General features: G+C 41.8%; 1 protein-coding gene across 1 annotated transcript in view; it reads right to left on the bottom strand.

The window, feature by feature from the left end:
• Rarb (retinoic acid receptor beta) overlaps positions 1-27,889 on the bottom strand; it is a 146,979-nt gene that overhangs the window by 49,975 nt on the left and 69,115 nt on the right. Inside the window, exon 3 of the mRNA XM_048355968.1 lies at positions 24,731-24,872. Within this exon, the coding sequence (XP_048211925.1) occupies positions 24,731-24,872 (142 nt within the window). The remainder of the gene's footprint in view (positions 1-24,730; positions 24,873-27,889) is intronic.

The raw sequence follows: 27,889 nt of genomic DNA, 5'->3' as shown, positions 1-27,889 counted from the left end.
GGCAATGGACTTGTTCATATGGAGCTGGAGATTCTGAGGAGCCCAGGATCCTGATATCCTGGACATTGAGAAATGGCAAAAACACTGCCAAGCAAATTGTGATTCAAGAGCACACGAAGGACGAAAGCATTCCCAGACTGAGGGGTACGGGCTTTGCCTCTGTATTCTTTGCTTTGTAGCAAGAGGTTTTTTTTTTTTTTTTACTTGAAAGAGATGTGTTTTCATGGGGGAGAATAATGCGATGCGTGACATCCATCAAGATGCATTGTATTCACAAACTGCTTTACTGAGTGGCAACTCCTTCGTACAACTCCTTAACGATAATAAAAATGTATTTTAATAAAAATGTATTTTAAAAAACTTATAAAAGGTAAGATTTGGTGGGGATGGGACAGTACCAACAGAGGATGAAGCTAGTTTTGATCCTAATGTTATCATAAGAGATCATTTTTCTATGTTAAAATGCCAGCCAATTTTTGTCCCTGTAACTTCCTCTTAAAAACAAAATTCCTATCACTAGATAACTGAATGGACAAGAAATGAATGGGGAAAGTTAGTATTTGGTTGCCTTAGACCACGGAGCTTACTGGCTTGCTTCTGTTTCTTATTCCTGTCGCCCCATGATTGCCCCAGCAATCCTCAGGGAAGGGAGTGGGCAGGTGCCTGGGCTGAGGGAGGTGGCTTTTACACGATCTTGTGACGCTTGGCTACCTGTCACAGTGACTCCAGACAAGCACACACTGCCTACAGCTGCTGCTGCTTCATGCCCTTATGTGGATAGCCCAGAACCCCCTCCCTCCTATGCTGTCTAAGAGCCGCCTGGCACTCCCCCCGACCGGTACTGTTGACCCTGTATCTCACATGTCCTGTTACCCCCTCTTTTGGAGTGTTTGCAACAGATATTTCGTCATGGAAAGATTTACTTTTGGTATTGAGAACTCCAGCTTTTCCATCTTACCTCCATGCCTTCTCTCATCTCCCTCTGCCTTTCTTCATTGTCTTCCCTCCCACCCTTGTCTTTACAACTCTCTGTGTTAATGTGTTCTCTCTAATCCTTGATCACTTTCTAAGGCAAAGGTGGGCCCTGTGGGCTGGCCTACTATCTGATTTTATAATGAAGTTTTATTGAAGTAGAGCCACTCCTATCACCTTTCATAGTGTCTACAGCTGCTTTCATGCTTCAGTCAGAGCGAAGTGCTTGTGACAGAGTCCACATGGCCTGCGAGGCTGGATATATTTGCAAGTAGCCATTTGCTGATGTCTGCTCTAACATCCTGCTGCTCCAAGTGCAGCCTGAGGACCCAGTGTGTTAGTGTCATGTGCGAGCGTGTCAGAATCTGGAATTCCAGGCTCTGGTCCAGACTTGAAGAGTGAGAAATGTGTGTTTTGTTAAGATCCCAGATGACTGACGGACACCAACCATTTGACACGCATTGTGCTAAGCTACTCATTCATGCCCTCTATTAGCTGAACGAAGTAGAATGATTGCATCCACCCAGCCTTGCACCTAGTTGGATACTTAACCACAAATAAGACCACTGGTAAATAATATATACTTCCATCAGCTGAACTCCGTCCATCCAAATGAGTAAAGAATCTTGAGAAAATAAGGGCTCATCTGAGGAAGGGGAATGCCTTTAATTCCTATTCTCCTTAAATCTTGAGACTGGCCTGCCAAAACTGTCCTGAAGATCAAAGAATCAGTAGCTACTCATCCATCTACCTGTCTATCTCTCTATTTCTCCACCCACCAAACCACTCACCATCCATCCATCCATCTATCCACCTTCTCCCCCATCTACCTACCTACCAACCATCTGCCTGTTCATCCATCCATCCATCCATCCATCCATCCATCCATCCATCCATCCATCCATCCAGTCCACCCAACATTCTCAGTGTCCTCTATGTGATAGATCACACTATTTTCTACAGGCATTTGTCAAAATCCACTCACCCTTAAATTCAACCTAATATTTAATGTCTTTTTATCTCTACTGTCACTGCTTTAGTTCACACCATGATCATCTCTTGCCTGGACTTTTCAGCAGGTTCTCATCATTCTCAGCCCCCTTTCCCATCCTTTTTCCATGTGGTGAACTGAAAAATCAGTACTTTTCAAACTGCCTAGTTATTTATCACTCATCAATGGCGCTATATTCAAATAGAAGTCAAAATCAAACTAAACTCCTTTGAGTTGCAAGTGTGTTGCAAGGTTTCTGGTCTCTAGCTTCCTCCCTATTCTCCCCTTGGTCATGACATCACAGCCCTAGGGTCTTCATTCATTTGAGGCTCCAGAAGACTGGACTCCCATGATCCTCGTGTCCTTCTCTAAGGCTGTTCTCCTACCACAGTTCCCCTCCTCTCCCTGTGCTCCTCAGCTCCCTCTCAGATATCAGCCCCTTCTTCAATGAGGCCTCCCTCCCTCACCAAGTCTAAGTCTTTCCCCAACTTGTTCTCTATCATAACTTACTTCCTGTTCTGTATGTATTTCTTTGTTTCCTAGTTTAATGTCCTCCTTCCTTAGATAATGAAATGCTAAGCCCCTGGGCTATGACTGCATCTCATTTGTTTGAATCAACGATCTGTTCTTCTGCCTGGAACTCTCCTTTCCTGATATCACCCTGGTTTGCTCTTTTACTTCCCTTAGTTCTCTGTCCTAATGGTATTGTATTGGACAAACCTTCCATGACTATGCTTTATAAAGTAGCCTCCATCAGCTCCATAATGTTTTTTTTTATTTTCTTCATATTTTATATGCATGCTCTACTGTACTGCCCAATTCTAAACAGTGCTGACAACCATGTAGGCCACATAAAATAACTGACTGTTTACATCTATCTACCAGCTCTCCTGCCCTTAACACAAGCTCAAGAATTTAGGGAACTCTCAGCTAGAGTAGCGCCTGACCCAGGCAAGGTGCACAATACACATTGGTTGTTGAAAGACTGAATGATAAATACTCAGCACCATGTGGATAAATGAGTGCACTCACAGAGGTGTGGGCTGGAGTCTCTGTTTGCTGAGGGATATGTGAAGGCAATTGAAGTAAATTTTTTCATATCAAGAAGCTTGTTCTTGAGGATGGAGGATAGACAATTTGGTGGTCCCTAGTCCCCCTACCTGAGTCCTTTGTGACTCCTCCCACACAGCTCCTTGGGCCCCTCCCATCCCAGCTGTTCCCTCAGAGCCATATAGGGCTTTATTTCTGTTTATCCTGGATTTTCCTACACAATGTTCAGGATAATCAGCATCCTGGGATTTTTCTTTCAATGATAGAAAGATCTGGGAGGACAATTTTCTTCCCTCATCCATTTAGTGAACACAAGGAGTACATAGACTTGTAAAAGAGCTTTCTTAGAATGCTATATGATGTTTTGAAGTACAATGGAAACTTCCCACATAAAATGTAATTTCTGATTTTATTTCCAAGAGCCATAAGAGAAGACTATTTAAAAATGTATAGTGAATGAGAAAGATGAGAAAGGAGAGCGGGGAGAAAGCAAGAGAGCCAATGAAGGTATTAATTAATCTGTGGCTTAGTAAGTCCTTAACCCTTTCTGAATTGAAAAGAACTTTGTACCAAATGACTTAGCAGCCATATTTGTATTCCAAACAAAATGGAAAAGATGATGGCAGATGAGGCCATGCCCATGTTCTAGGCTTACCCCAAATTCCTGCAGGAGAAAGGCTCCAATTAAATTATGCTTTAGATCTTGGTTTTGTTTTGTTTGTTTGTTTGTTTGTTTCCTGGCTAACACTTTGACCTTGACTTGGAAAGTACTTTTTGTTCAATCCAATTTTTCACGTAGTTTAAAATTAACATTTCTGCTGGGTGCCGCGCTAACAGAAGTAGGTCATGGTAATTTGGTTGCCCTCTCTCTGAATCCACTAGAACCTTCAGATGACTCATCACGTGCAGCAACCTTGAACTGCATTTGTACCATCACGCGCGTGGGGAGGAGAAGGCTGGATTCCATGTAGCTCAGATATCAAAGTGCATCTTGGAGAGCTGGAGACTAATCTCCAATGTTTAAACAAATCTTGTAGCGGCACTAAACCATCTCTTCTGGATTGAAGTGTCAGAAAATTCTAGTGTGCCTCTGTCAGCTTCAGGCATTGCCCACAGACACAAAGGCACAAGTGTTGGGGATACAGTTTTCAAGTTGTGCTTTAGACTGGAATGGGAATGATGAGAAGATGGGTTTCCTTCTACTGCTAACCACGGCCTCTGTGTGTGTGTGTGTGTGTGTGTGTGTGTGTGTGTGTGTGTGTGTGCCTTGAACTCAGGGCCTGGGCACTGTCCCTTTGTTTGCTCAGGGCTGATGCTCAACCACTTGAGCCAAACCTAAATTTCCCTCTTTTTGCTGCTTAGTTGGGAATGACAGTCTGATGGAGTTTTCCTGCCCAGACAGGTTTCAAACCACTATCTTTAGGATTTAGCTCCCTGAGTTACTAGGATTACAGGTGCAAGCCACTGGCATCTGGCTGCCATGACCCATTTTAAAAAGTATCCCGATGAAAGTTCCTCTTAGATTTTGTACAGAAGAAGAGTAAAAACCCTTGCCCAGCCTTTACGGTTCCTATTACTCCATTTGGGAAATGTGTGAGCACAGAGAGAGTCAAAGCGTTTTCTCATCATTTTCAAAAGCATTTGTAAAGCTTTTTTTTTTTTTTTGGAGGGATCCACATAAAGTGCATGAGGAAGATGTGGTCCCTGGCTTCTAGAAGCTCCCAAACAGTAGCTTTTTGGCTTGGCTGCTGAAAGCATAATCTGAAGAGTGAGATATCGTGAGCGTAAAGGAATTCCCTAGGAACCAGCACAGCCAGGCTAGGTATGCGGTCCTGCTAGGAGACTTGGAGCAAATGCTGCACAGTCACTAGCCATAAACCTTCGCAGAGTCAGGTAAATTCTATAAATCTTATAATCCTGAGTCTTCAAGATTCCAGCATTCTTGCCAGACATTAGTGGTTCACACCTGGAATCCTAGCTACTTAGAGGAGGCTGAGATCTGAGTTTGTAGTTTGAAGCCAGCCCAGGCAGGCAAATCCAAGCAACTCTCTCTCTCTCCAATTAACCAGCAGAAAATCTGGAAGTGCAATGTGGTTCAAGTGGTAGAGTTCCAGCCATGACCGAGTAAGAACACGAGGCTCTGAGTTTGAGCTTCGGTACCAACACACACACACACACACACACACACACACACACACACGGAGCTAGCTCACAATTACTTCTTCCAAAGTGATTTATAGGAAGCTCTATTTTCATGAGATTTTAAAGAAATAGCTGCTAAGTAGAGCAAGCTCAAATGCTGAGGTACAGAAGCTAATGACAAAGGGTGGCAGCGATGAGCGGGTATTAGCAATGCTCTCTGCATCTGTGGGTGGCTTGTCTAGATCTATCCTCTTAGTTTCTCCCTACCCAACTCCATCGAGTGGCAAGCGACAGAGAAGGACAAGTCAACTATTGGAGTTTTCGGCTCCTGTATGCACGCTAGAACCCCTGGGAAATAAATGCCCAGTGCACGGGAAAGCTTCCACAATCTCCCACACCAAGCACACAGATCTTCCTCGTGCCACTGGGGCTTCAAGCATGTTGCTGTCTTTATGTCTTTATCTCTTCTCAGGCAACTTTGATAACTTCTTTGTGTCTCAGGAGTGTTTCATCTAGAACACAGAGGCTCCTCTATAGCCACGCCATGACAAAACCATTCCGAGTTCTCCCACAAGAAGAGAAAAGGTGACATACCAGCAAAAAAGCCGTGAGAAAAGGTAATCTTGGCACATCATTATGTTCACAAGCCACTTAACAATTCTCTCTACTTTATTAGGAGCAGAGCACAGTATGAATTAGGATTCACTGTAATTATATCCTGGGAGCAAATATGATTTTCAGTGAAGAGGTTTTACTGACTCTAATTAGAGGGATGTTATAGTCTGTTGTCTTAGAGAGTAGATGTCTGGAGGGGACCTTACCAGTCATTGCCTTGACACCCCAATTTTACAGAAAGTACTGAGAGGTTAATCAGGATTCCTATGGTTGGGCCTCAAATTCTAGCCCTGTTAACAGAGGCCTGTTCCATTCAGTGAGGTGGGCACACTCACGCCTGGGGCACACATCTCTCCTCCCTTGATTAGTGTGCTACTCTCCCAGAACTGAAGTCCCAGTGGCTTCTCTCTCATCTTCCTGGGAGGGTCCCAGGAATACCTGGGAAGCAGCTGTCTGCTCTGCAGCAGCAGTCACGTGGTGACTCATCTGGGCACTAGCCCTGCTCTTCTGCAGTTCAACTGAAGTGGAAGATGCTTACGAAAATACTTGACTCTTTTACATGAAAAGTTGGAAAGGACAGAAGGCCAGGGAAGTCCTACTGTGACAAGAACAAGCACAGAGGCTGGGCTCACCCCTGTAATCTTAGCTACTTAGGAGACTGAGATCACTTTAGATCTCAGTTCAAAACTAGCCTGTGCAGAAAATTCCGTGAGATGCTAACCTCTAGTTAATCAGCCAAAAGCCAGAAGTGGAGGAGTAGCTCAAGTGGTAGAGCAACAGCCTTGAGCAAAAGAAGCAAAGTGAGAACTCAAAGGCCCTGAGTTCAAGTCACAGTACTGGTACCATAAATAAATAAACCAACCAACCAAGCAACAAGTAAGTAAGTAAGTAAACAGAATAACCACAGTATTAACTGTTCACTGGAGATGTGCTCTGACTCACCTACATGGCAAGTCCAGAAGAAAAGCCATGCCTGGCCTGGAAAGTCAATGGGGGAGGCACAGATGGTGACTCTCTCAGTCTTTGTCCCAATAAATCTCATTGCTATTGTCCTGTTCCTAGAGCCTTGTTTAATTTTATTTTTTTTTTTGCTTTTTGTGTCAGTGCTGGAGCTAGAACTCAGGGCCAGGGTGTTCTTCACTAGCCTTGTTGTTCTACCACTTGAGCCACACCTACATTTTTCTGGTTAATTGAAGATAAGAGTCGCATAGACTTTTCTGCCAGAGCTGGCTTTGAACTAGAATCCTCAGATTTCAGTCTCCTGAACAGCTAGGGTCCAGACATGAGCTGCTGGTGTCCAGCCTCTAGAATCTTTTAATCTGTTCATTAAACCACCTCCACAGGTTTTGAACACTCTTGTCATAGTTTCTTTAGACACAAGAAGGGTGAGGATGAATGTTGTTCTACCTCAGATGCCAAAGGAGGTCAAGATCTTCCTGTGTTGGAGTCCATCTTTGAAATGGGCCAGAGCACCATGCTAGCTCGCTTAAGTGTAGCTTGAGTAGTTTGTTGAAAACATGGGTGAAGAGTGGTTAAATCTGTCATGTGCTAGATGTAAATGTGAAGGAATTTTACTATATAGAATGTGTGACTATACATAGGTGTGTTAATACATGGCTGCTTAAACAAAGAAGAGCCAGCCTGGGACTTACCTGTTCAACTCAAGTGCCCCTACTCGCAACACTTCTCTCCCACTTCTCCTACATCTGCCTTTGGAGCTGATTTCTAGATAAGAAAATCAAGCTCATCTGTTTGCAGTCACTACTTGTTTTTATCTAAACAGAATTATTTCTCTTGAATGTCTACATGTCTGTGTATTGTTGTTGAAAGATGCATGGTTTTTATAGACAGCCACATTCTACCCAGAACAAACTTCTTTTATGTTTCCTGAATCTAAAATGACTGGATTGGAGTAAGAATGGGGAGTGGATTCATTTATAAAGTTTCAGTCCAAAGTTGAAATCAGAAGGTCCCTATTTGATTATCAAGATATATTCATAAGGCACATAACTGCTGAGTAGCTTTTATGAATTGGATATAGAAGAGAGCTACAGTTATAAATTGTACATATGTTTGGCATGAACTAAACTCTCATAACCAGTGTTTGAATTAAAACAGAAAATTTAAAGAGAGCAAACAGATTACAGCTGAGGTTGGCAAGCTTTTTCTGCAAAGAGCCAGCGAGCAAATATTTTAGGTTTTGCAGGCTCTCTGGCTCTACCCCAACCACTCAATTCTGTTGTGACAGGAAGGAAGCACTAGAAGACAACACATATGTCAATATAGTTGTATCTCAATAAAGTTTTATTGCTACAGGCAGCAGGCCAGCTTTGGCCCCATTGAAGTAAATATAAGCATTGCTATGGTTTGAGCATGTACCCCAAAATTTCATGTGTTGAAAGGTTGGTCCAGGGTGGTGATATGAGAAATGGTAGGCCTACTAGGAGTTGGTTAGGTCATTAGTGGAGCTGCTCTCAGAGGAATTGCCATAATTCTTGTGGGACCCTGATTACTTCTCATGACAGTGGTGTTATAAAAGAGCAAGCCTGGGTTACAACGGTGGCTTAGGGGTAGTGTGTTTGCCTTGCATGCATGAAGCCCTGGGTTCCATTCCTCAGCACCACATAAACAGAAAAGGCCAGAAGTGGTGCTGTGGCTCAAGAGATAGAGTGCTAGCCTTGAGCAAAAAGAAGCCAGGGACAGTGCTCAGGCCCTGAGTCTAAGCCCCAGGATTGGCAAAAGAAAAAAAAAAAAGAAAAAGAGGAAGCCTATCTCCTCCCCTCACTTGAGCTTCCTGTCTCACCATGTGATCTCTCATCCTGTCAGTCATGCTTCCACTGTGAGGCCATCTGCTATGAGGTCTTCTCCAGAGCTGAGCTGGTGGCCATGTCACGCTTTTGAACATCTAGAACTTTGATCTAAATAAGGATTCAGCTTCAGGTATTTAATTATAGTAACAGAAAACAGTCTAATACAGATACCATCGCACCCAAATTGAGACACAGCATAGTCAAACTTCAGAAGGTTCCCATATATGTCTTTCTGATATCTTGACTTAAGTTGGTTCAAAGAATACATTAATCAAAACTCATTGAACAGTATAGTTAAGGCTTATGCCATTAAGCTATATAAAGTAATAAAGAAGAAAATAAAGTAAAGAAATAAAGAAAAGGCCTTCTAAACTATACAACCAATTTTTTTATTTTGAAAAAGAAAACCAAAAATAAGCAGAGGAAATATTAATAAAGACACCATTGGAGAGTAAAGCATAAAGTTTGAAGTGTGATGACAACAGTGAACTCTTATTTTGAAGAGGCCATTTTTGTTGCGCCCTCGTCCCTTTCATGCCTATCATTATGAGAGCAAGTGAAGCCTGGCTAGGCCTAAACAGGGCAAAGACCCCACTCCCCTAGAGTTTCTGTAATCCCTCTCTGTGGCCTTGAACGGCTGCATATTTGGACTCCCTGAGCATCATGTCATGGCTGAATGCCCTAGGAAGACTTGAACATGAACAATGGGCTGCTTGAACACCAGAGGTATGGGCCAAACTGGGCATCTAGCCTGATTGGGCATCCTGTTGGAAGGGCTGAATAATGCATGGCAAGCTCACACAGGCTGCGTGGAGCCTCTGGTTGGGTCTGGGGACTGATAACGGCAGGTTGTCCAAAGTTCTTGAAAGTCACATGTCTCTCTTAGAGAACCCCTTAGGAACCCCTGCACAAGGCACCCCTAGGTCATGCCCTCCCTTGGGAGTTGTCCTGTTGATTGGGATATGTTTTTCTTCAATAAATCTTTGCCATGTTATGTCTCCTTCTGTGTCCATGAACTCATTCTTCGAGACCATAGAGACAGAAGAACTTGATCCAGGTGCTGTAGTTTTTCAATACTGACTGTTCTTTTGGGGTGTAGGATCATAAAGATCTTCTTGCCATTCCTCACTTTTGTATTTCAATCTAGAAAACAGGTAAGATTTAATTGTATGAAAGGATGTCTTTCTAAAGCAATGAAAAACTGCCCCGGACAACCTAAAAAAGATGTCTTCCATTCTTTCTTCCTCAGGACCCAGAAGAGAACAGCAGTGGCTGAAAAACCGGTGCTTCTTCTGAAGCTTATTTTCTCTCAGGTAGGTGCTGTAATCAAAACTTGATATTTGTATCTATGTGAATTCTAGTTGAATAACTAGTTGCTAATCCCTTTTTCCATATTAAAAAATAAAAATAAGATGCCTTTTAATTTGGATTTATTCATGAAAGGCAAATGGGTCTTAAAAATAGTACATGGTCCAAGTGACCCTCTTATAAAGGTTGTTTTTATCATGTGGACCCCAAGAGTCTTCTTGTTGAAAGATGACTGAGTCTTGCCATGACTCTTGTCACTGACTTTGTCTCCTTTGCTCTGACTTCCTAAAATGCCAGAACTACACAAGAACCTTCTTGCACATCTATCTAATTTGGTGCACTAATCTGAAGCCTATTTTTCGTTGGATTATTTCTGATTGTATTGTTGAATTGTAATTTTTTTAAATAGCACTTTTGTGAGCTTTACTGCAATCTTTGAAGATGTCACTAAGACAGACACACATACAGTGATCTATTCTTGGTGCAATGGTTACTACAGATTATAACACACTCAGTATAAGTTTACAGGTATCTTTGCATGCATAGGTATCATAACAATTTATAAATTAGGCATAAAAATAGATCAACAATAACAAATAATAAAACAGAGCAAGCGTAACAATATCTTGTGTTAAAGGTTATATGAATGTGGTCTCTCTCTGTCTCTCATACTTACATATTGTGTGGATACCAAGACAGTAAGTTTCATAACAGAGGGCTATTAAATGAACAAGGATAGGTAGGAAATACAAAGCAGACACACTGAATAAATAGTTGATTCTCATCCTAGGGAAATCTCAGCAGTTCAGTGTGAGATGTTATCAAACTACTCAAAACAACATGAAATTTAAAATAGGCATTGATTGTGTCTAGAAATTTAATATTTTTTGGATTATAGTTGGCTGCAGGTAAAACTCTAGATAAGGGGGACTATCATATATAAAAGGGTTGGTGTTTACTCATAGTCACTATTTGCAGAAATAACGAATCTACTAGCTTAGGTGTTTTAAAAGTAATATTCTAAATGTACTCATCAATATGCCATCCCATAAGCCACAGCCATTCTGACCTCGCTCTAGATTAGTTTTCCTTTTTAATCATTATACAGTTATAATCATATAGAATATTGGTTCTCTTTTCTTTTCCATGTTATATGTGTAAGGTTCACTTATGCAGTTGGTTTTTCTGTTGTTTCTTTCTGCATATTCTATTATTTGACTGTCACAATTTATTTACACATTCTACTGTTGATGGACATATAGTTTGGGGTTTTATGGATAAAACTACAGAAGTGTTCTTTTGTGCTACTTTTGGAGAGTCTATACACTCATTTATCTTAAGGATGTTCCTAGGAGCTTAATTACTGGTCACTTTCGTATATATCACTTTTAGGAGATAATGCCTACAGGCTTTGCAAACTTTGACTTGACCTATACTTCCATCAGCTACATGTGGGAGTTCCACTTGCTTCATGTATTAGCAACATTTGCTATTGTCAATCTTTTAATATCAGTGATTGGGGTTGATAGAACATATTTCAATACAATTATATTATTATGGACTATACAGTCACACAGAAGACACTAGTTTTAAGAACTAAATGAGCCTCTGCATTCTATAGATTTGGACACCATCATCCTGTGGATTGAGGACAGAGAACATGGCCAAGTGTGAGCTCAGCCCAGAAGCCAGGAGGAAGTCCTGGTACTTATCTCTCTGAACTGACTTACTGGGCTTCATGTGTTACAGGGGATTGGAGGACATTCCGAGCTTGCATAATTTCAGGCTTTTAGAGCTCAAAGTCCAAAGGGGTCATTGCCAAGTTTCCATGAAGTTTAAAATTGCTCAAGAGCTTTGTCTGACACTTCTAGGACATAAAGTGGGAATCTTTCACTCATTACGTTTTGTCCTTGGTCTTCCTGTCATTAAATCTCCCAAGTTGATAGTTTATGAGAGGATACTTTTATTTTTCTTTTTGGAAGTGCCATAGCATGCCCCACTTCTTAATGGTTCCATCTTGACATGGCAGAGAAACTATTTAATTCTATTGTAAGATTTAAGCAATGTGGCTGAATCAAAATACTTTGGAGGAATCATACTTAGGGACAGTATAACTCTCCCTTTTCCCTCAAGAAAAATGAAAGACTTGCATTTTTCAACATCTGCATGACATTTCTCTCCTAAAATCATTTTTTAAAAAACCAGTCAGCCTGGTATCATTGGCTCATATCTGTAACCCTAGCTACTCAGGAGGCTGTGATCTGATGACCACAGTTCAAAGTCAGCCTGGGTAGGAAAGTCTATAGGACGCTTATCTCCAATTAACTACTGAAGTGGAGTTGTGGCTCAAGTGACAGAGTGCCAGCCTTGAGTGGAAAAGCAAAAGAGACAGTGCCTAGGTCCTGAGTTCAAGCTCTAGTACTAGTGCACACACGCACACAGACACAGAATTTCGTTTCTACATCATGGAAATGGTTTACATGGGTAAAATGCAATGTTAGAGCCATCTTGAAGAAGTACGGTATGTGCTTCTCCTGGTTCCAGTACTAAAAGATGCCAGTCTACATTCATCTAGTTCCTCAAAATTGCTCAACTGTTTTCCAGCCATAAAAGCCGAAGGATGAGAGAAACAACCTAGCTGAGATAGTTAATATTTTGCAATGGCACAGGGAGAAGAGACAGGGGTTAAGTGCTCGATCTCACTCCAGGAAGAGCAAATTCCAGACTGTGTTCAGTGCATGGATTTATTGAGCAATTTAGGTAGCCACCCTCCCGAGAATTGCTGTCACTGGGAGAAAGTACTTAAAGGGCCATGTTCATCGCCCCAGAACACAGGGGCTGCAGGAGGACTTTGCAGTTACTATTTTCACGGAGACATTTGTTTCCAAACAAAGGGCTCTCTGCCAGCTATTTTAGAAGCACTTGCATATTTATTCAGCCAACTCTCGGCACTGGGGATTGTCTTTGGGCACTGAGGTTTTATCAATGTCTATTTAAAGCAGAATGAGAAATAGCTCAAGATGAAAACAGAGAATATTTCCAGCCAAGAATGTGAGATGCTTCCTTTTCCTTATGGGCTTGCTATTTGGTTTCTCCTGCTCTTCCCCTCGGAAACTGCCCGTCACCTGTCTTTGGGGTGTCTGAGTTTAATCAGTGCTATTTTCTCTTTAGAAACTAGTCTGCACCTATACAAATGCTGGGAGTATTGAATTATTTGTGGCTGTGTATTCTTTGGAGAAAAATCTTGTCTGTTGGTGCATCCCCATGGAACATTGGGGTACCATTTCATACACTGGGGTACCATTTCACCAAAGGATAGCACATTGTTACACAGATAGTACAAACTAAGGAAAAAATGACCAGAGATCTAAATGATCTCATCCATGGAACCTAAAGTTATCCTGAATTTGTATGTCACTTCTAAGTCCATGGAATCCCCATCTCTACCTCGTGGAAAAGTCAGACAAAAGCTCCAGATGGTGAAACTCTAGTCCTCAAGTAGAGCTTGTCTCCAAGCATTCCAGAAGTATCTATCAAGTTCAAGACACTGGGCTCACAGGTGAAGAACAAAGTAAGAATGTGTTCCTGCCTCCCAGGTGCTGATGGCCAGTGCTGAGAGTCCGTATAGAGTAAATACACCCAGACACACACACACACAGACACACAGACACACAGACACACAGACACACACACACACACACACACACACACCATACACATACACAGTCTCCTGAACTCAAGTTTGATGATGTGTAACAGTCATGGTAACAGAGATCCCATTACACTGTGGACAGGTGACAGTGACCCACGTGTCACCTGCTGCCAGCAAAGTGTTAGGATAGAGGTGACCTGAAGGACCAGGGAAGGAGAGCAGGGAAGGTCACCTCCAGGGTGTGCCACATGACAGGCACACGGAATGGTTTGTAGTGGCTACTGCACAGTGCCCAGGAGGAGCGTGACAAGACATGAGCATCCGGGCATCCGGGGGAACAGCTGGGCTGGGCTCTGCCCACGCGGAGCCATTTGTAGCTGATTCTGTCAACAATGAAAGGCTAAGAGTCCTCGCGTTGAACCCTCTGACTCAGCATCAAAGCTGTGTGCCTGGTCCATCTCCCTATCACTTTGCTTTGTGACTGTAGATTTGAGTCCCGCAGGGAAGGTTTCCAATGTTTAAGTACTTCTTGTTTTGAGTAAATGGGACACTGGGTCAAATGGAGCATTGGCTGAATTGTGTGGTTACTAAGGACCTGTGATGATGGAGCTCAGTGCTTGTGTAGGTCAGGGGCCTTGCAGGGCAGGAGGACCTGTGCTGGGAGCTGATGCAAAGTGCTGTGCTTAGCCCTTGCCACAATTGGCTCCTCTCCTCACAACAGTCAAGTGAGTACTATCCTACAGACAGAGAACCTGGGCACAGACAGCAAGAGCCCTGCCCAAGGACACACAGAGGTGAGTGGGGATTAAGATCCGAACTCAGGCTGCACACAACTGGACTGAACCCTGAGGACTCAAGATAAGCAAGACCCTGTTGTTCAACATTAAGTTTAGGGGTATGTAGCCAGACTGGCACTCTGCAAGTCTGGGAGGTGAGATCTGGCTCTGTACCTATGACACAAGAACTGTTGAGAAGCTCACATAGAACCTGTGCTTCTGAAACATCAGAGTCCTCACTTTTACCATAGTGGCTTTTCAAGTAGTCACAGCTGTTATAATTTTATTTCAACTGACTTTATTATTATTGTTGTTGTTATATAATGTTTGCTTAAAGTATATTATTATGTATACTTGAAGTTTAGAAGAAATTTCTGTATATGACTATAAAGGGTTTTCCTTTGCATTTTTCCATTTATATTTACAAAGCAAGGCAAACCCTCAGAATTTTCAGATCAACTGACCACTTTTGTAAATGTAAGTTTTATTGAAACAAAGTCATACTCAACTGTGATGCCTCATGCTACAGACTAATTGCAACAAACACCAAAGGGTCTTGTATAATCTAAAATATTTACTGTCTGGCCATTTTGTGCTGGTACAGGGACTTTGATCTCGGGAGCTCACTCTTTCCCTTGGCTTTTTCACTCAAGGCTGGTGTCCTACCATTTGAGCTACCCTTCCACTTCCCATCTGGCTATGTAAGAAAGTTTGCCGAGCTCCAAAATAAACACAATTCAGTCCTACCTAAGCATCAGAGAAGATTGGAGAACTATTAAGGATGCCATAGCCTCTGTGCGATTTTCTTACTGGTAATAAAAAGTCTAAATGAATATTTGAAAGAGAATGTTATCACAAGAAGGCTTGCTACCATTCTGTGCCAAGTTCAATATGGTCTAAGATTATGTTCCATATTACTGGATACAGAGTCTGTGGTCAGAAGAATGCACCAGGAAGCTAGTAGATGTACATATAAGATCAATTCACATATATAGGTAGGGGTCAGGGGAATATTCCAGTTAACTAGGAAATGTACATATAAAATCAAATCCCAGATACTTAGTTTGGGAGTGCATATGGGTAAAGATACTGCAAACCTAAATTCACAGGTAAGAACATCATCATTAGAGAAGCAAAGTATATGTGAAAAGATTCCGGGAACTGGAATTAAGATCTCTGGGTATAACCCAGCAGTGTGGCTGCAGGCAGGTCACTTGACCTCTTTGAATCACAGAAAACTGGGACTCACAGCAACCTGCTTGTCCTACCTGTCACACTAGATGACCCCAAGTCTTGAGAAATTTATGCTGCTGATAGCACATTTTGTGATTGTATCTGTCAGGGTATCAGTGCTGTCTTCCCTTGCTTTCTTTACTCACGGCTAATTACTGAAGCAGTCCTGGTAAAGAGCCAGCGGGTGGATCCTATTCAGTTGGGAGGAAAGAGACCACAGAATGTTAGAACAGGCAGGAGTCCTGAGGAGAGAGGGAAAGGACCTGAATGAACTAGGTAAGGATGGTGGGATGGAGGAGATCTGGCTTCCGTTGCGGTGTGGCAGGGTTAGCCTTCCCTGGGGGACCTCAGCGGCCTCACCTGGAGCTGATGGATGCGGGAAGAAGCCAGGTGTCCTTTCTGACACCCTAGTTCAGTTTTCCCCCTGGAGTTGGGTTCCACGATACCAGGATCCTCTCCCATTCTCTGATTACACAGGTCTTGGCATCTCTGGGCAAAGGAGGCGTCTACCTCCTAGTTTACAGTAGCCAAGTGAGATGGTTACTTTAGAACCTATGCTCCCAAGTTTTATTTTTAATGGCTTGACATAGTACTTGGGTTTGCCTCTCTACTCTGTGGCATTATACAGGATTCTAAATGAACACAGGCTTTCCCAGTGATTTTTTTCTTCTCAAGCACCACAAAGGCTATCCGTATTCTAGTAACATACAGCTATGCCAGCAGCATGGTGGCACAGAGACCACCAGAGAGGAGCCAAGGGAACCGTGTGGTTGCTTTGTGCCTACTATGTGCCAAGCAGTGGTGTTCAACATATTATCCTCATGAAGTCCAAATCACAGCATCAACCAGCAAGGTTGCTGGGATGAGCCCCATACACAGGATAGTTCTTTCCATTTGAAGTAAAGGTAGGCAATGGGGTGCAGCTGAGGCAGCTAGACTGTAGGGCCAGATTTGAACCCCATTCAGGCTAACTTCAAAGCCCCTTGTTCTTTTTCTCTTGCTCTGTGCTGTTGCATAATGGGAATTCCTTTTTCTAGGGTAAGGCTATGCTATACCGTGGGTGTGTGGTGGGTCCCCTGTCCAGGAGACAGGCAGTAGAGGAGAAACGCATTAGTAAGGCTGAAGGAATTTCACTACTTCCTTTGCAGTCTGAGTGTTAATGGGCCCCAAACCCCATGGTGGTACTGACATGACTGGGACGATAATGTTCTAACAGAATTAAGAGTTTCTATCTTTTGGGCAGATACAGGAAGGCATTAACATTTGGCAAGTGCAAAGGGGTAGCAGATCCTATTTTCCAACTTCTAGGATATTTTTTATATGAAAATATAAAGTTTCTAGCCTTTTGATTACTTTTGGGAGATTTCTTGGGGGAGCTTGGGTGTCATGAATCAAAAGAAGAAGGTGGGGACTGGGAATGTGGTTTAGCAGTAGAGTGCCTGTCTCTACCATACCCTGGGTTCAGTTCCTCAGCACCACATAAACAGAAAAAGCCAGAAGTGGCACTGTGGCTCAAGAGATAAGAGTGCTAGCCTTGAGAAAAAAGAAAGCCAGGGACAATTCTCAGGCCCTGAGTCCAAGCTCCAGGACTGGCGAAGAAGAAGAGGAGGAGGAGGAGAAGAAAGAGGAGGAGAAGAAAAAGAAGGAGAGGGTGAATGGTACCTCTCTGCTGGGCAGAGTATAACGATCATGGTGAAGCTCAGAAAGGTCATAAGAAGCTGAGATGTAACAAGGGAACAAATGAAATAAACTAAAATTAGAAAGACATTATATGTCTTGATTATGATTTTTATGTAATTTCCTAAGTATGCAGGGCAAATTACAGCATGAATATCCTTGTTATTAAGCCAGTAAAATCCAGAGGCAAGCCAATGAGCACGCCAATATAAGCTGTACCACAGCAAAGGTGCTTTTCACTGAGGTTAAGCATCTTTACTCTTGGACGTGTAGGTTTAACACTGTGGGAGGATGAGACAAGCCCAGAGCAACAAAGCTTGCTGGGGAAAGTGGCTAAGTATCTGTACGAAGCACATTCACTCCATCGAACCTACTCATGGGGCCATTCATGTTGGAAGTATAAATCGGAATTTTGAGACTTTATAAGAAGCTGTTTTTAAGCTCAACATGCCCCAAATGAGAAGGTGTCAATGAGTGCTTAGGGACTCTTAAATTCAGAGATTATTCAATTGCTTTGTTCTCCAAATAGGAAACTGTCATAGAACAAAAAAATGCCTCCATATAAACATTAAACAGCAATCTCAAACAAAATTGAAGACATGTTTTCTCCACACTCCAGATCATGGGCCACAAAAACATAACCTCAAAAAGCAATACCTAGGGGCTCCCTTTGTCAATCAATGATGAGTGGTTTTCAAAAAACAAAAGAGATGATGCTAAGTGAAATGAACTCCTAGTTATGAAAATAAGTGGTTTATCATTGTTGTTAATTTCAACATACCGTGTGAAATTGTGCCTTTTCCTTTTGTTTTTCTTCCCCATGGTTTTATCCCTGATAACTGTAACTGATGTTGGTACCCTGGGTATTGTATATACATTTATTGGAACTAGGGAAGGGAAGGGGAACATCAAAATGGAGAAACAAAGGGTAAAAGGCGAACACATGCAACAGCAATACTTAGAAGACAATGTGCTGTAAACCAACTGTACAACTCAGGGGAGGGAGGAATTGGGGAGAGAGGAATGTGGGAGAAAAATGAGGGAGGAGTTAGCAAGTTTGATAAGAAATGTACTCACTGCCTTACATATGAAACTGTAACCCCTTCATACATCACTTTGACAATAAATAAATAATTTTTTTTTTTTAAAAAAAGAACACCAGAAGTGAAACAAGGGTGGGTAACTTCCATAGTGTCCTTGTTCTAGATAGAGGGTGAGGGGCACTCAATCTGAAGGCCAGAATTTCATGGGATCCTAGTCAACAATCAGCACATTCTACTACTGATCTTTCATTACTGCATCAAGTCATGATTCTGACCTGGGCTCTGTACCCTTGGACCTATCCCAGGGTCCCATTCTTTTTGTCATTGAGCATTCTTCTAGACAAGGTTTGGAGAAGGTAAGCCGAACCCCAACCTCCTCCCATCTGTCCTTGTCTGCCTTAGCTAAGCTTTTTGCCTCTCATAGTTACACAAAGATGGCTGTCCCACTCAATCTTATTTGACTTGGTCTAATGTCTTTAGAGGAAGGGATCTGGGAAGAGGAAGCAGTTTGTGGAAATGCTGTTGTCTAAATAAGATTAAAAGCATCAGTCCTCACATCAGACCCATGCTGTTAGTTGATACTATTGTTCCTCTTATCCAGGTAGAAAAAGCCATCCCAGAGAAGTTGAAAGACTTGTTCTGGGGCTCTAAGAGAGGATTGAATAGCTCAGAATTGTTTTATGCCTGACAACTTTTTGGAAAGTAAAGCCAGAGAGGACCTGAGTTTGAATGTCTTTAAAAAAATGGTCATATCACAGGGTAAAAAAAGACAAACAACTACAAAAGCAATGCTTGCAAAACTGTTTGGTGTAAGTGAACTGAACACCTCCGGGGGGGGGGGGGGGGGGAGGCGCGGGTGGAAGGGAAAGAGGGGGAAGGAGGGGGGTATGAGGGACAAGGTAACAAACAGTACAAGAAATGTATCCAATGCCTAACGTATGAAACTGTAACCTCTCTGTACATCAGTTTGATAATAAAAATTTTGAATTAAAAAAAAAAAAGAAAAAAAATGGTCATATAAACCTGACATGGTGACACATGCCTGTAAGCCCAACACTTGTTAGGCTGAGGTAAGAGCACTATGAGTTCCAGGCCAGCCTGGTGGGTCTGGCAAGATCTTATCTCAAGAAAACAAAAGAGAGAAAGTAAAAGGGAGGAAGCAAAGAGAAGGAAAGGAGTAGAAAAAAAAAGAAATGATTTTTTAAATGGCAATTTAACCACTTCAGCAATCTAACTTCAATGAGCAAAGTCTTATGCCAAGTTCTGAAGGCCAGGAGAAGTAGATGTGGTCCTTGTTTTTTAGGAATGCATAATATTTGATCATAGCCAAAAGGCAAGGAAATTATATTTTAAGAGTTTACAAATAACCTAGGGAGACTTACCGGTGTATGAAGACAGATACTATAGTACTATAGGCTTGTCGCAAAGCATTGTGGGAATGTGGGGGAAATGTCTTGGGTGTGGGATGGGAACTGAGGCTTCAAAGAGGACAGGACATTTCACTAGGCACTGGAGTTGATTTGGAAGAGGAGTTGATAGGTTTCAACTTATGTTTGAGGATCACCAGCAGTGTGGTGGGAAGCTTGGCATCTACTGATAGGAAGTAAGCCCAGGATGAGATGGCAGCCTACGTAGCCTGCATGGGCTCTGGGTGACCCATTTAAAGGAGAAGATGATATATTGGAATAGCGGGCCAAACTCAGTCCTTTGCCCATTTTAATGAAATGGAACCTAAGTGGCCAGTTAAGCTAGTTCCTACACTTGCTTTTGCATGATGATGGCAGGGATCACATGGCCTACAAAGCCAAAAGCATTCTCAAAAATTTCAAAGCATTTCTAAAGGGCCACAGATTGATACCCTCTGGCTTGAAGCTTTACACCATTCTCTAGCTGGCTGGGTATTGACACCTAGGGCCATCTTGTAGGCTAGCTTCTAGGCAATACCTAAACCTCCTTGTACACCATGGACAGTTAATTATGTCACAAGCTCGTCCAGACTTCTCTTCCACAGCCCTAAATGTGATGCTTTCTTTCCCTTGCCTACGTCTCTGTTTTCTTCCATTGCTGGCGTCGTTACAAGTACCATGGGTTATACTATTGTTACATGCTTATCACTCAACTTAGAGTGTTTCGTTTTCTTTGCTTCCTTCTCTGCTTCTTCACACATTTTTGTAACACCTCCAGTATATTGCTGAAAGTCATTTTTTTTCCCCACCTTCAAATTCCATGCTCTGACCAATAACTCAGCAAAAAAAGGTTTCTTGGGCTTTGCTAACCCCTTGATAAAGTCTATCCACTCGCATTTACACAGACAGAAAAGCATAGAATTAACAATACTTTTCTAGTTGGCTACATTAAAGGATTTCTTTTTACTAGTAAGTCCCCTTGCACATTTAAAATCAAACTTAATCTATAAGAATTAAATTTGCTCATGATTTTCTAGGGAATACATCTCTAATTTAGAGCAAGGAGTGTAGTTATTGTTTTATTAACCACTGGCAATAAAACAGAGTAGGAAAAGTAATTCTGAGTTTTAAAAGCTGCCTTTTATGGCCTGCAGTATTTCAGTTTGAATCTAGACTTTTTAATCACTTGTTCTAAACTCCAGCAATGCCCTTTCCAGGAACTTTTTTTTTTTTTCTGCCATCATGGGGCTTGAACTCTGGGCCTGGGCACTGTCCCTGAGCTCTTCAGCTCAAGGCTAGTGCTCTGCCACTTGAGTCACAGCGCCACGTCCAACAAAGCCCTTTATAAACTGTGTTATCTTGAGGAAGGTAAGTAACCTCTCTGTGTCTCAATTTCCACATCTACCAAGAAAAGAGGAAGGGGTTGGAGAGGTTGGGAATAAAAAACTCTTTCTCTTTGAGATATGGTGAGGGTCAGTGGGATAAGAATTCAAAGTGGTTACTACAGAGCTGGCAGGGGTGGCTCACACATGTAACCATAGCTACTCAGGAGGTTGAGATCTGAGGATGAAGGTTAAGAGTCAGACCTGGCAGGCAAATCTCCAATAATCTATCTCCAATTAATCAGCAAAAAGGCACACACTTGCCTTGCCTTTTACTTTTCTGGTTCTTCTTTGTGTGGTGTGTGTGTGTGTATGGGGGCATTTCCTTCCATATTCCTAGACCACATGGTTTGGATGGGTCAACCTTAATCCTAGGCTTGGGAGAATGATACATAGCACACACATGAGCCAAGTTAGGCCAATGAGAATCTATTCCTCAGTTTTGACGGGATGATCAGAATCAAAGCATCTGGGTATTCTTTTGCTGAGTAGACCTTGCCCTGGAGTTACTGGTTGCCATCTTGGTCAGACACAGGGAAAGCATTCCCCAGAAGAAAGGCAACACAGTATCCAGTAACAGTGAGAGATAAAGAGAAATGCCCCCCTGCAAACAAACACACACCTTTGGTTCTAGCCATGTTACTCTGGACTTTTCAGTTAGGCATGGACTTTTGTTTGTTTGTTTGTATTTTTAGCCTTAAGCCACTTTAGGGTGTTTTTTTTGTCATTTGCATCCAAAGTGTTCATATATTAATGAACTGGCTTGTGCTATGGATGGAACTGATAATTTTGCTTGTGCAGGAAAAGCAAGGTGAGAAGAGGAAGCATACTTGAATTGGAGACTTGGTTCTGTCATTAGCCAGTAAGGGATTGCTGGCTGAGCAGGTTCATCTTTCTGGGTACTAGTGTTGCATATCAAATGAGAGGTGATTGAAACCAATCTCCAAGATCTTTTTTCAGGCCTAACATTCCACAAGAAGCTTGGTTTCCTTTCACTTGCATACACCTGGCTAGAGTCAGTTACTGGTTCTCACTTTGCCTGCTTCTTTCTGTTTCCGTTTTTTTAAAACTGTTCTATTAGACTCAATTCCCACATTATAAGTGTTTATTTCCCCCTTCAATTTCCTTTTAAGAAAACATATTTGTTTTTATGTACTTGGATATAATGATCTCCTTTTCTTCGTATTCCTGTATTTTTAAATCTAATTAAGGTGATAAGTTCCTTGTGGGTTGAAGCTAGAGTTTTCCTGTGTGTGTAAACATTATTATTATTATTTTTAATTGCCAACTAGGCTGCCAGTTTTTATAGAGAGGCAGGATATGGGTTTTAAGTAATGTAAGCAGGAAATGGGTTTTCAGCCCCCACAAAAATAAATGTGAAAGTACTGATTTTCTCTTAGTTGACATCTGGCTTACTCATTTATAATTTCACTCTAAACTGAAATGCCCTCACAGCAAAGCAGTGCGCCATCCCTGTGTACAGAAAATCAGACCAAAATGGAGCAGTCGCTGTTCATCCCGTGAGGGGCACATGCGTAAATAACCTGGTGGGTTCAGGTCACTAAGCTCTGCATGTCAAGGGTTGGATTTGGGCCCAGTGCTAGCTGGATATTAGCTTCCTAGTTCCACATTTATCGGTTACAAGTAATTTACTAACTTGAAAGTTTGGAGAGATCAGTTTGCTTGGATGAATTGGTCAAATGGCCCATCATCTGCAGATAGAACTGTCTAGAAGGGAAAGGTCCATGCTATGATACTTCCCTGACTGATAGGTACCCTAGTTTATTCTTGTTCACAGAGAAGGATTCCCAACTCCAAAGGCATTGATGTATACTTCTCGGCAAATATAACAAAATGACCTGGAGGCAGGGATTCACAGGAGGCTGGTTTTGGAATTCAGTGATGCCCTCGTTTAGGGCCTGTTTTCTCCCTTTGTACTTTTCCATCCACAGTGCCTGTCTGGTGCCATAGCTGACATCCCCTAAGGTCAGAGGACAGCAACTAGGAGTAGTCCTGCCTACCTGCAGCTCTGTTCCCATGCATTGGAAAGGAGGCTACCTGTGTTCCTGTGTTCAAGCACCATCTGAATCACCACTCATTGGACTGGCCTAGGTTATCTACTCATACTGGGAATTGACCCCTGTGGTCAGGACAGAGAACAGACTTAATAGTATGAGCTGACTGATTAACACCAGCTTTGGAGTGCAGAAAACCAAGGGATGTAAAAACAAATGACAATCTGAGCAAACATGGTTCAGGAAAGGTTAAGGAACTTTCAGAGCACAACTAGGAAAGATGGCTACATTAAGAAATGGCCTCTGGATCCCTGAGTAGCAGGCTCGCAGAAAACCAATCAGTCACAGATGAGAACTTAGAATGCATGCAGCGCAGGGACAATGGCTTCCCCTCTTTCCTCAGTCTTCTTCCCAGACTGCATTCTTTAGCTCTAAAATCCAGAAAGCTTTCATTCATGATATAAAAGCCTAAACTCATTATAAGATTGTGTACAGGGTGCCTGTCTGTCCTACACTTTGGAAGAATTGGCCATGTCTCTGGCCCCTTCAGGGTCCCTGTCTAGCACCTAACCTAGTGACTCACATGTGCTGTGGGCTTTCACCAAGATCCCAGGTCACAGGATGAATGACCTGGATGGGAATCCCATTGGTTTTTCACCTGCACTCAGCCCCAGAATTTCTCACACCTGTTTTCTTCACCTGTCACTTTCCTATTCCCTACATGAAAGGAGCAAAGAGAATAAAAATCACACACACAAAAACTGTGGTGCATATATTCTGTCTACATTATGCATGTGTATTTTAGGTCCCCATTATCAGATGTTTATGGACCAATCACTTGTTTTTAACTTATTAAAATGCTCCCATTTGCCTTAATAAAATGTAGTACTATGTAGAATCAGAGACTTGGAAGAAAAAATAAATGAAGTTGAAAAATTACCAAGCCTCCAAATTTCAAAATGTTTCTTCTAAAATAAAAGTCTGGGCTGGGTGCCAGTGGCTCATGCCTATAACCCTAGCGACTCAGGAGGCTGACAGCAGAGGACTGAGGTTTGAAGCCAGCACAGGATGAAGGTCTGTGAGACTCTTAACTCTGATTAACCAGCAAAGAACCAGAAGAGGAGACGTGGCCCAAGTGGTAGAGTACAAAAGCTCAGAACAGGCTCAGGCTCAGTTCAAGCCTCAGTATTGGCATATAATAAAAATAAAATAAACAAAAGATAGATGATTCTTACAGTTGAAAAAAAGGGGGGCAAACTAGTACTTCTGCTAGTCCTGCTTTTCTCATTTTATCCCCTGCTATGAAGATCCTTATTCCTCCTGCTGAGATGGTTGCACATGGCTGTGTAAAGGGCCTGAGTTACTAAGGACTCTGGAGCATACAGTGAATCAGTAACTAGTTGGGAGTACAAATCACCGTCCACGACACCCAACCCTTGTCTTTTCACCAAATGCCACTCAAGTTTTATTGAAAAACCTCCTGAGTCATTCCATTTATGTGTCATCTCTGTTTACACCCACCCTTCAGAGTATATCTTTAGTGAAGGTCTGATTTTCACACGCTGATATCCTTCAGGATTTGATTTTGGAAGCTGAGCAAATATATTTATAGATAAGGCAAACAGGATTTTTTTTTTCTCTTTTCACATTCCACTTACATTCTTTGGACATTCCCACTTCAAAGCACTTCTGGAGTCGACAGTACTGGCATCGGTTCCTGGTGACTTTATTAATAACACAGTTCTTATCTCGGTGACAAGTGTAAATCATGTTCTTCTGAATACTTCTGCGGAAAAAGCCCTGCAAGCAAACAAGAATATGAGCAAGTTAAGTAAAACAACTGAGCTGCATGAGAAATCAAGACCAGCGAGGGGCTGGGGATGTAGCCTAGTGGCAAGAGTGCCTGCCTCGGATACACGAGGCCCTAGGTTCGATTCCCCAGCACCACATATACAGAAAACGGCCAGAAGCGGCGCTGTGGCTCAAGTGGCAGAGTGCTAGCCTTGAGCGGGAAGAAGCCAGGGACAGTGCTCAGGCCCTGAGTCCAAGGCCCACGACTGGCCAAAAAAAAAAAAAAAAAAAAAAAGACCAGCCTTACCAATGCTTGTTTTTTGAGTAACAAAGAGGTGGAAGCAGAAACGTTAACTTATTACAACCTAAAACCCTTGTGAAATATTTATAGTGCTCCCTTTGTGGCATACCCTGTAGCCTCTTTTAATCAAAAACTAGACATGGCCATTACTGTCTTGTTAAAGGACAGTGCATACCATTGGAAAATATTAGGTAGAAGTGGGATCTTTCCAAACAGGCTGAGCCGAACTAACCACTTGGCTAGCAAGAACAATTTCTGGTAAATCCAACATTCTGGTGAATCCAATGAAACATTGCATCAAAAAGAAATTATTTGCTTTGCACAAAAATTAGATCTTTCCAAGGAATCACCTCCAAGTTCCTTGCAATAGTTAGCACCCATAATAACCTTTGAAATATGGTTTAATCAACAAAATGTAAGCACTTATCCAATATTTTGGGGGAAAAATGGTCCCAAACTGAAAACAAGGCAGAAAAATAAGTATCTGTCCATTTAATGGCAATGAGATAGCCAGTATTCACAGGCAGCTACTGAAGAGAAAAAAATCAATGAAATCCCAAATGAAATGAAAAATTCATTTCCTGGCTTGTGGTATCCCCATTTCAAACATTCAACTGGCACATACGGCCAGTGGCTACCCTCCTAGACAGTTCACGTGCAGAATACTTTCATCAGTGGAGAAAGTTCTACTGGGAAGCACTATCACACGGCACTGGCCAATAAGCCCACCTATGGGTCATCTGACAATCTTGGAGAATGTTACATTGACTCACTATTTACTTACTATTCACCCAAACTCTAGGAATATTATAGATGACTTATTTTAATTGTCTTTGTCTAGTGTTAGGTAAAAGGATTTCTGGCCAGATGAAAAGCAGTCCTGAAGACGATTGTAGAACATTAACTACCTTTGCATTTAACTTTGCAATCTTATTCTAGCCTTCTTATTTCCTTTTACTCTATGTATCTATCATCTTTAAACCTATCATCTATGAATCTATCTACCTATAAATCTATATATCTTTAAATCTATCTATCCATCTATCAATCTATCTCGCTTATATAAGTTTATCTACTTTATCATCTGTCTATCTATCTATCTATCTTACATAACCCTTAAATAAGCTTTGTCCTCAACTATTGCCTATATCAATGAGTTAAAGTTTTGACATATACTTACTGGATACTTCTTTAGCTTTTTAAATTTTTTCAGAAAGGAAATGATTTATGCTGATCTTTGTAAAATAAATCAGACCTTAGACTCCACAAGCAAGGATCCTCAGTATTTTCTTTACCCACAGATTTACAGTCAATAGATAATTGAGTGAAACTTGTTGAAACCCAAATGAATAAACAGTGAATGGTAAAGGATATGTCTGCACCTTTTTTTCCTTCTTAATGTTCCTCTCAGAAACCTCTTTGTTGCTCTGAGCAAGGTGTTGCATCTGATGAGTTGTGATATAACTTATTCCTACACAGAAACAAGTCTCTTGAATATGGGAGACACACGACTGAATGTGTTGAGCAGAAAATTAGTCTCCCCCCACCCCCTTTTGTGGAGAGCCTACAGGCTTTCTCTGTAGTACATCAACACTGCAGGAGCTGGGACTAACAATATTCAAAGCCCTAGCACATAAACCAAGAAAGCTCCTCTAAAGCACATTGTTTAGGATGCTTATATGGGCACCCTAGGCTTCTCACGTCTAAATAAACATATTTTTACTGGCATGGTTCAATTGTAAGTGCCTGGAAATCTGGTTTCAGTTTGCAATTCCTGCCACATATTACACACACACACACACACACACACACACACACACACACACACACACTTACTTTCCAGGAAAACACAGTTGAATTTGATAACTCTGGAGCTACAAATATGCTCAGAATTGAAAAAGCAGGTTACAAGCACCGCGAAAGCTGAACAGCGCCTGTGTGGTAATGGTCACTTTAACATACATCTTTCCCCACAAAAATATTCTACAGGCCACTTTTGTCCTCCAGATGGACAGGCTCAATTAATAAAAGCTTCCAGTGGCTTCTTTGCCAAGAAGCTCAGACACGATGGAAAAGTCATGGTTTTCTGTGCATGTGAAAGTGAGGCTTGGACAAAGGTGACCCCTGTGTTGATTGCAAAGTGAAGACTCAGTTCAGCAGATTCTTAGTGAGGGACGTGGAGCTGAGAAAAACAAGCTCATGATGCTCAGATAAAAGAAGAGAGAATGAAAGGACTTCATAGGTCACTAATTACCCAGCCAGGGTAGTTGAGTAACAATGATGGCAGAAACTAAATAGGACTTCTTGGTTTTCTAAATCAGATTTCTGGCTGGGTTTCAGGAGAAGGTCTAAGTTTCAGTAAATCATTTCCACCATGGTAGAATACTTGCTGACTAAAATATATACTGGGAGGTATTTTTATGCACAGGGTTGGGTAAACAGAAATGCCCTCTGAGCCTCACAGGCTGGCGTCATATGAATCCTCTTCCTCGCCACTGTGAGTCATTATATAAATTTTGTTTTTCCATCTGCTTTGAGGATCCTGTGTGTATGGAGATGTGGGGGTGTGTGTAGGCATATCCCCATTCTAGTTTAATTATATTTAATATGTTTTAAATTTTTGATTAAATTAAGTAGCTTAATTGCATACGTTAATTTTACTATTTATTTACTCTTGTTTTAGATAGGTTGACTCATCCCTTTACTTTTAACATTATTTAAAGTG

The sequence above is a fragment of the Perognathus longimembris genome, chromosome 10 (assembly GCF_023159225.1).
Source record: "Perognathus longimembris pacificus isolate PPM17 chromosome 10, ASM2315922v1, whole genome shotgun sequence".
Lineage (NCBI taxonomy): Eukaryota > Metazoa > Chordata > Mammalia > Rodentia > Heteromyidae > Perognathus > Perognathus longimembris.
This window is presented reverse-complemented; position numbering and strand designations above follow the sequence as displayed.